This window comes from Myotis davidii, unplaced genomic scaffold (genome assembly GCF_000327345.1).
Source record: "Myotis davidii unplaced genomic scaffold, ASM32734v1 scaffold676, whole genome shotgun sequence".
Taxonomy (NCBI): Eukaryota; Metazoa; Chordata; class Mammalia; order Chiroptera; family Vespertilionidae; genus Myotis; species Myotis davidii.
In genome coordinates this window covers 374,967-384,758 of record NW_006287321.1, presented here as the reverse complement: position 1 = coordinate 384,758, position 9,792 = coordinate 374,967, and the positions used below count along the sequence as shown (strand labels likewise).

General features: G+C 38.3%; 1 protein-coding gene across 4 annotated transcripts in view; it reads left to right on the top strand.

Moving 5' to 3' along the window:
* The window catches only part of RNF13 (ring finger protein 13), a 200,087-nt gene that overhangs the window by 158,249 nt on the left and 32,046 nt on the right, over window positions 1-9,792 (top strand). For all 4 annotated transcript variants that reach the window (XM_015560888.1, XM_015560887.1, XM_006759084.2 and 1 more), the window contains one exon: window positions 3,631-3,724. In XM_015560888.1, the coding sequence (XP_015416374.1) occupies window positions 3,631-3,724 (94 nt within the window). The remainder of the gene's footprint in view (window positions 1-3,630; window positions 3,725-9,792) is intronic.

Below are 9,792 nucleotides of genomic sequence, written 5' to 3'. Positions count from 1 at the left end.
GGGCCCCTTCAGTTCGCAGGCCAATGCTCTATCCACTGAGCCAAACAACTTAGGGCTCTTCATTTCTTCTTGATTCTGACATAAGTTGTTGCTTTTTTTCATCGCAGCATTTTATGAACTGTGTGATCCTTTATTCTGAATTCTTGTCCTGAAATATTGCACCTCTCAGTTTCACTTAGATGCTTTTCTGGTGAGTCCTCCTTTTCTTTCCTTTGGGGCTTTCTTTGTCTACCCATGTTTGATCTCACTGACATATCTAGACGTTGAGTCGTTCAGTGGCTGCTCCCTGGGTGGGTGGCTCCGTGCTGTTCACAGCTTTGGTGACTCTTCTGGCTGGTTGCGGGAGGCTTCTCGTACAGCTGCTGATCCTCAGAGGGTGTGGTGATCAGGAGGCTGCTGTTGCTTGGATTTGCTGCGTTGATTTAAGGGCACATAATAGAACACAACAAAGCACACATACCAGGCACTTTCCAGAGGAGCTCTGCCTTTTCCGGCTGCAAACCGTCTCACCAGCTGAGTCAACACATTTTTTCACTTTTGAACATCTTTACCATCTTTACTCTGGACTATGTTTCAGATAAATTTCTTATCTCTGTTTCATTTATCTCTTCTAGGGAATTCTCTTGTTCTTTCATTTGGGGGTTTTCTTTGTCTCCTCATTTTGGCTGCCTGTTTGTGTTTCTGACTATGTATTAGGTAGATCCTCTATGCCAGTGGTCGGCAAACTGCGGCTCTTTGGCCCTTTGAGTGTGGCTCTTCCACAAAATACCACATGCAGGCGCACATGTACAGTGTGATTGAAACTTCGTGGTCCATGCACAGAAGTTGGTATTTTGTGGAAGAGTCACACTCAAGGGGCCAAAGAGCCGCATGTGTCTCGCTAGCCACAGTTTGCTGACCACTCCTCTATGCCTTTCAATCTCTAGTGCAAACATTGTCAAATGCTGTTTCTGACTAATTAGATCAGTCAAGGAATAAAATTCTCCAGAGATTCACTCTGCCTACAAACTGATAGGATTCCATCTTGAATTGTCCCCAGGCAATCATCCTCAGCTGTGGTAGGAGTTTTTTCAACAGAGTGGGGCAGTTGCTTCTGCCTGGAGGCTAATTGTTAGTTTTAGTCTCTTAACACATTGTATGCAGGAAACGTATTTATCCAATAGGGTGGGTCAACTGTCTTCCCCTCAGGGAAGGCAAATGTCTTTATGGGAAAGATGCTCTCTGCTGCATGAGGGAATGACTCAGCACAGGAAACTGGGGTGTCTGGCTTCTGCTCACATAGCTCCAATCCACTCTGTCCTCCCTCTGCCAGAGCACAAGGTAGGTGGCTCCACAGGGAACCTTGTGTGTTGGTCCTTTAAGAGGGTGTCTGAATTTTCAGCTATTACTCCTTGGTAAACAGCGACCCACTGCTTTTCATAGCCAGATGTTATGTGGGTACCCTTCTCAGTTGTGGTACTCTCTGCTGGGAGTCCAGCTTGTGGATTAGATCCCAGAGTTCTCAGTGGCAACAGCTGAGATCTCTCTCTGGGACTTTAGTTGCTGTCTGTATGTGTCTGGCCAGACTTTTCACCCCTCCTCCCCTCCTACCAGAGTCTATGTGGTCTCCACTTTCGGTCCTCAGGTATCATTTTTTTCTCCTGTGAGTCTTCCATTGATTATTCAGGAAGTTTTTCTATATTTTAGTTGTAATTCCAGTTTGTTCTGGGGAGCATGTCTGTGCTGTACCCACTTACTCTGCCATCATCTTTAATCTCTACCTTTATTTTTGTCTTAATGAGTTAATAGCATATGGTGTCACTTTTTCTTTATATACTATGATGCACTCTTTTAAAACACTGGTGGATTTAATCCATTTACATTTTTATGAATAATATATGATCATGTATTATATATTATTGGACTAATTTCTGTTAATTTTTATTGTTTTTTTTTCTTCTCTGTAAATTTGGGTTACCCAATTTTTATTTATTCTCATTCTCTCTGTCTCTGTCTCTCTCTCATCTCTCTGTTTCTGCTACTGGTTGAAAGCTTACATTATAGTCTTTGTGGTCACTGTTAATTTTTTTTAAGCATTTACTGATGTATGATTAACATATAATAAACCTCACACATTTAAATTTATAATTTGGAAAGTTTTGACATATGTATATCTGTGAAGCCACCACCACAAGCAAGATTTATTGATCAGTTCAAAAAGTTTTCTCATGCTCCTTGGTAATCCTCCCTCTAACCTCTTCCAATTTCATGTCCTACTCACCTCCAACCTTAGTCAACCACAGATCTGCTTTTATATTTTCTACAATTTTATATACATGGAATAATAAATTATGTAATCTTTTCTGTCTGCCTTCTTTCTTTCAGAATTATTGTGATATTCATATATGTTATTGAGTACATTAATTATTTCTTTTTATAGCCAGGTTATCTTCCATTGTATGTATATACTACAATTTTGTTTATCTATTTACCTATTGATGGATATTTGGGTTCATAATTTTTGGCTCTTACAAATAAAGCTGACATGAACATTTGGACATGGACTTTTGTATTCAAATTGTCATCTGGCTATATGCTATGTGGGTGAATGTAAATAGGAGTGGGATGATTGGGTCAAATGGTAAATGTGTATTTAAATTTATGAGAAATCACCAAACTATTTTTCAACATGGTGGTGCCATTTTACAGTCTACCATTAGTGTACCAGAGTGCGAGTGTCTCTGCTTCCTTGCCAATACTTGGTACAGTCAGTCTTTCTAACTTTAGTCATTCTAATAGGTGTATAGTGGTATTTGTGATTTGAATTTTAGTTTCCTATTGAGTAATTTGTTGAGCATTTCTTCAAGTGAATATATGCCATCTTTAGATCTTCTGTGGTGAAGTGTTTATTCAAATATTGTGCTCATTTTTTTTCTATTGGGCTGCTTGTTTTCTTATTGAGTTTTGAGTTCTTTTTATATTCTGGATACAAATCCTTATCAGATATACAGTTTGCAAATATTCTCCCCCAGTCTGTGTCTTGTCTTTATCTTTTAACACTGTTGAGGACAGAAGTCCTTCACATTGATGTAGTTAAGTCTGTCAAAATTTTCTTTTATGGATGTTACTTTTGGCATTTGGTTCAAGCCCTGTGAACTTCCTTTTTATTCTTGTAAGCATATTAACGTATAGTTAAAAATCTTTGCATGTTATCTAGCATTTCTGAATATTTGTATTAGGGGTGTTCTGTATTTTTCTTCTAGGACTGAAAGTGTAGTGACTAACAAGTGTATTTTTGAAAAATTTTTTAGTTTATAATTATAGGAATTTCAACCCTCCCATTCTTTTGATCTTTGTAACATGTAGTTTACAATTTGTATTTTTTCAAACAAACGTATGTTATTTATAATGTTTTCGTCAGAGTAAATTAAAGATAATTTAGGTCAATGAATAAAAATTCAAAAGAAATTTAATGGAATAATTAATTACTAATATAGTTTAATGCTTTAATTAATTCTGCCATTAGGATTTAAGTAAATTGAATTTATTTCCAGCAGATATCCAGAAATTTAAAAGATATTTGTTATTTTAATGGCCATTTTCTATTTGCATGTTTAATATCTGATGCCTTGTCTTCCCTTTTATTTTTAGATCACAAAATTTTTCCAGGATAGACATAGAGCTAGAAGAAACAGACTTCATAAAGATCAACTTAAGAAACTCCCTATACATAAATTCAAAAAAGGTGAATATTTTTATTTTCTAAATAATTACCCTGTTTATTTAAGAGTACATGGTGACCATTCTCTTAATACTACTTTTTGAGTCCTTGCCATACACTGTGCCTAACCCTCAATAATGAATGAGTGGATGTGGGAGATGTTCTTTTGCTGTGGTATATCCTCATGAAGGCAAGTAGGGTACATTGTCTGCAGAGAACTTAAAAGCAGTAGTGAAACTTACCAAATGCTTTTTATTATCATCATGTACTAGTAGTTCTAAACATCAGTGGATAAAATCCTTCTCTGTGCTAGGGTGGCCTGCTCCCACTGACCTCCTTCCCACTCTCTCTCCCACCATACACCACTGCATTAACACTGCATTAACTAAACACATAGGTAGCTATTGGGTATCATTATGTTTTAAATATATCATCTCATTCAATTTTCACATTTCTCTGAAATGGATACTATAATGGGTATTATAGATAAAGAACTAGAACAGGGGTCCTCAAACTTTTTAAACAGGGGCCAGTTCACTGTCCCTCAGACTGTTGGAGGGCTGGACTATAGTTTAAAAAAAAAACTATGAACAAATTCCTATGCACACTGCACATATCTTATTTTGAAGTAAAAAAACAAAACGGGAACAAATACAATGTTTGTATTTGCATGTGGCCCGTGGGCCGTAGTTTGAGGACCCCTGAACTAGAGGGTCAGAGAGGCAAAAAACTAATGTCACACAGCTAGTACTGACAGAGCTGGAGAGGGGTGTGGGTCTAATACTCTAACCAATATAGCTTCTCCTACCTGTGCTTTAGTGGGCTTTCAGTGCAGGCATGTGCTTGTTAAATCCTTTTGGCTAGCAGTTCTCAGACTTTTCAATTTCATATACCAGTACAAATGTTCTGTTTTTTAATTCAGAGAAGAAAATGTATAGAGAGTGGAAAGGAGTAATAGAAAAAAAGTCATTAAAACTTAGTTCTGCCAGATTTTTATCTTTTAAGTAATAAAATGTTTTAAAAACCTCCCATTTATAATAACTATTATTTTATGAAAAATATAAAATTTAACAACAAAACATAGAAAAAAGCAAATGTTTAAAAAAAGAGACATTTATAAAAATGCACTGCACTGTTAGCACACAGTGAAGATTAAATAAAAGCTGTTCATGGACCAGAAGTAGTTTGAGGACTGGCTTTAGGAATCACTTTTTTAGGCTCCATATTGTGTGTTTACTTTTGTGTTTTCTTACCTCAGAAAAAAAATGATGTTGATGTTGTCCTGGGCTAGGGCATGCATAGTAAGTAAGATGCTATGCTTTTCCTCTGAGTAAGATGAGTAATCACTGAAGAATTTGAAACAGAGGAAAGGTGAGATCCAAATTAAACCTTAAAAGGTTCTTCCTGCTGGTATGTTAAGTATAGCACGTAGAGGGCTTAAGAGTATAAGCAGAGAGACCAGATAGGAGGCTCCTTTAGTAATCCAAGTGAGATATGATGTGGTTTGGACTATGGGGTAGCAGTTGAGGAGGTGAAAAAATCTTAAATTCTGGTTATATTTAGCAGATGGAATACACTGGATTTACTGATGTTGGGAGAGGAAACAAGGATGACTCCAGGTTTTTTTGGTCTCAGTAACAGGAAGGATGAGATTACCCAGAGAGAAATAAAGGTGTTAATAAATGGTAGAGCAGGTTTTGAGGGAAAAAGTACAAAATAGTTTTGGACATGGAATTTTAAATGTTTACTAGACATTATAAATGACTCTGGAGTTTAAGAGAGGTGTCTGAACTGAAAATATTGGTATAAAGATGTATTTAAATCATGAGAGTAGATGAGATTGCCAAGACATTGAGTATAGATTGACAGAAGAATACCAAACATATATTGGGCTATCCCAACATTAATTAAAAAGCAAGATCGCGTGCTCGCTTGAGCAGCATATACACTAAAATTGGAATGACACAAAGAAGATTAGCATGGCCCCTGGAAGGATGACACGCAAATTTATGAAGCGTTCCATATTAAAAAAAAAATGAGATCAGCAGTGGAAACTGAAAAGGAGTGACCAGTTATACTAAGGAAAAAGCAGAAGAGAATGGTTTTACCAGAAACCAAGTGATGTAAATCTATTTAGGAGCAAGGAGTGGTAACCTGTGTCACATGTCAAATGCTCCTGACACATAAAGAACATGAGCATGACAACTGATCATTAGAGGTTATGATTATCTTAAGTGAGCAGTTTTGACAGTGGTCAGGCCAAAACCTGATTTTGGTGGGTTTAAGAGGAAATGGGAGGAGAGGGATTGGAGAGAGTAACTACAGATAGATAATTTTAAGAAAATTAACTACAAAGGGGACAAAGAAATGGGGCAGTAGCTGGTGGGAGAAGTTGGGTCAAGAAATAACAGCATGTTTGCTGAAATAAATTGATGACGTAGGTGACAGATGGGTGAGTGGCTATAATGTCTCTGAGAAAGGAAGAAAGGATAGGATCTGGTACACAAATATGTGGATTGGCCTTAGAGAACTGAGCTAAGGAAAGGCAAAATATGTGGGTACAAAATCCTGGTAGATGGGTATTTATGGTGGCGAGTATGTAGAAGTGTTCTTTACTTCCATACTTTCCAGTGAGGTAGGAAACACAACCATAGACTGAAGGTGAGGATAGGACAGGAGATGTTGGAGGTTTAATAACAAAAAGGTATAATTTCTTCTAGGAGAGTAGGCAGGCAGATGGACTAGGGCAGTGGTTGGCAAACTCATTAGTCAACAGAGCCAAATATCAACAGTACGATTGAAATTTCTTTTGAGAGCCAAATTTTTTAAACTTAAACTATATAGGTAGGTACATTGTTATTAACTTAATTAGGGTACTCCTAAGGCTTAGGAATCGCCACACTCAAGGGGCCAAAGAGCCGCAGTTTGCTGACCATGGGACTAGGGAAATAAAATATGGTTGCCTGGCAGCCTGAACCTTCTTTAAGGTTCTTGGTTATGAACCAATCAGCATAACTGATTTTTCTCTAGCCATGTTTATCTGTATGGAGCAGTGTTTATTCTTACCATTTATTCTTTTAAAAAACAATGTAAAGTATTACATATTCAGAAAAGTGTATGACATATATTTCAGGAATCATCCAATTCAAGAAATAGAATGGTACTAGCACCCCAGAAGTGACTGTGTCCCCTTCTATATCGTTATCCTTTTTTCAACATGTGGGAAGTAATTACTCTCCTGGCTTATGATAATCATTCATTACTTTTCTCTTAACTTTTACTATCTATGCATGCATTCCAAAAACAATATGCAATCAAAACAGTATGATTTACTCTTCCCTTTTTTTGAATTGCATTTGTTTTATCTCTTTTAGTAACATATTTTTGGTGAAATTAATCTACTTTATAGCATGTATTAGTACAGTTCACTTGCTTTCATTCCATTGTACAAATATATTAATTTATCCATTTTACTATTAACAATTATTTTTTTGTTTTGTTTTGAGTTTAGGGCTATTACAGACCACACTTTTAAGAACATTTTTTACATTCTGGTTTATATGAGCATGAATTTCTTTAGGGTATATACCTAGAAGTAGATTAGCTAGATCATAGGATATAACTATCTTCAATTTTATTAGATAGTGCAAAATCATTTCCAAAGTAATGATGTTACCAATTTATACTCCCACCCACAGGGTATAGGAGTTCCTGTTGTATCACATACATACTACTATTTTGTACTGATACATTCTTAAATTTTAGTAAAGGGCATCAGTTTATAAAGATATGTCATAGTTTTAATTTACATTTTTCTCCTTACCAATGAGGTTAAGTACCTTTTTTAAAAAAAAATTTTTATTTTCCAGTTAGATTTTCACTTTCATGAATTAACTTTCATGTCATTTTTCTGTAAGGTTATCCCCTCCCCCTCTTTCATATGTAGTGAGGAATTCTTTATATATTCCCACAACCCCCACCCCAGAGTTGTGGTATGTGGTAAATAAGTTCTTTACTAATTTTAACTGTCCTCATGTTTATGGCTTATTTTTTCACAGGACTAAAGTTCTCATCTTTATGGTGGTATTTTTGCATGTTTTAAAAGAACTTCCTTCCTAGCCCAAGATCATAGAAATATTATATTATCTTCTGAAAGCTTTATAGTTTTGCCTTTCATCTTTGGGTATTTAATCCACCTGAATTGATTCTGTAAGATGGGGTACAGTTAAGGTGTTTAGAATTTATATTTTAGCCCTAGTCGGTTTGTCGCAGTGGATAGAGCGTCAGCCTGTGAACAGAAGGGTCCTGAAGGTTCGATTCCAGTCAAGGGCACGTACCTCTGTTGCAGGCTCCTCCCTGGCCCAAGTCCTGGTCAGGGTGTGTGCAAGAGGCGAGAGAGAGAGAGAGAGATAGAGAGAGAGAGAGAGAGGAGAGAGAGAGAGAGAGAGAGAGAAAGGGAAAGAAACAAAGAGAGAAATGCCCCACACTGGGAATCGAGCCCACAACCCAGGCATATGCCCTGACTGGGAATCAAATTGTGATCTCCTGGTTCATAGATTGACGCTCAACCACTGTGCCATGCCAGCTAAGCTCCATTGATTTTTTTTTTATTTTTTAGAGAGAGTGTAAGGGAGGGAGATAGAGAGAGAGAAACATAGATGTGAGAACGGCTGGGATCAAGCCTGAAACTGAGGTATGTGCCTTGACCGAAATCGAACTCGGGACCCTTTAGTCTTCAGGCTGATGCTCTATCCATTAGGCCAAACCAGCAAGGGCCTGAGTATCTTTTCATGTGCTTACTAACCCTTTGTATATTTTCTTTGGAGAAATGTCTATTCAGGTTCTTTACCCAGTTTTTAATTGTTGAGTTGTAGAAATTCCATATATATATTTTGGGTATTAATTCCTTATTAGATTTGCAGTTATTTTCTTTCATTCATAGGTTGCCTTTTCATTCTGATTGTTTCCCTTGACATGCAGAAGTTTGAAGTTTGGTATAATTGTTCGGTTTTTACTTTGTCTACTCTTTGTATAGCTGCCTATGCTTTTGGTGTCATACCCAAGGTATCACTGCCAATCCACTGACCTGAAGCTTTTCCCCTACATTTTCTTCTAGCAGTTTAAGTTTTAGGAATTATGTTTAGATATTTAATCTATTTTGAGTTAATGTTTATATATAGGTCCAATCTCATTCTTTTGATGTCAGGGTAATGCTGGCTTCATTGAATGAGTTTGGGAGTATTTCTTCCTATTTGATTCTTTTAGAAGAGTTTGAGACACAGTGGTATTGATTCTTCTTTGAGTATCTATCTACACTATAAAAGACAAACATGCAAATTGATCATACCTTCGCTACACTTTAAGCCATGCCCACCAGCCAATCAGAATGACTATAGGCAAATTAACCCAACCAAGATGGCAGCCGGCAGCCACGGAGCTGGAGCGAGCAGGCGGCTTGGGTTGCCCCTGGCGATGGAGGAAGCCAAGCTTCCTGCCCGCCCTGGCCAGCTCTGAGCTCCACTCAAGGATACAAAGTTTCAATTATAGAAGGTAAATAAATCCCAGAATAACAAAAAAAAAAAAGGCGAGGCTGGGAGCTTCCGTCGCAGGGGGGCTTGACCAGCCTGAAAATGGCCCTCAGCCCCTCACCCAGGTTGGCCAGGCACCCCAGCAGGACCCCCACCCTGATCCGGGACACCCTTCAGGGCAAACCAGCCGGCCACCACAACCAGGCCTCTGTTTCATATAATAAAAGGGTAATATGCAAATTGACCCTAACAGCAGAATGACTAGGAATGACTGGTCACTATGACACACACTGACTACCAGGGGGCAGATGCTCAATGCAGGAGCTGTCCCCTGGTAGTCAGTGCGCTCCCACAGGGGGAGCTCTGCTCAGCCACAAGCCAGGCTGATGGCTGCCAGCACAGTGGTGGTGGCAGGAGCCTCTCCCACATCCTCAGCAGCACTGAGGATGTCCGACTGCAGATTAGGTCTGCTCCCTGCTGGCAAGTGGACATCCCCCAAGGACTGCTGAGCTGCCAGAGGGATGTCTGACTGTCAGCTTGGGCCCAATCCCCCAGGTAGCGGGA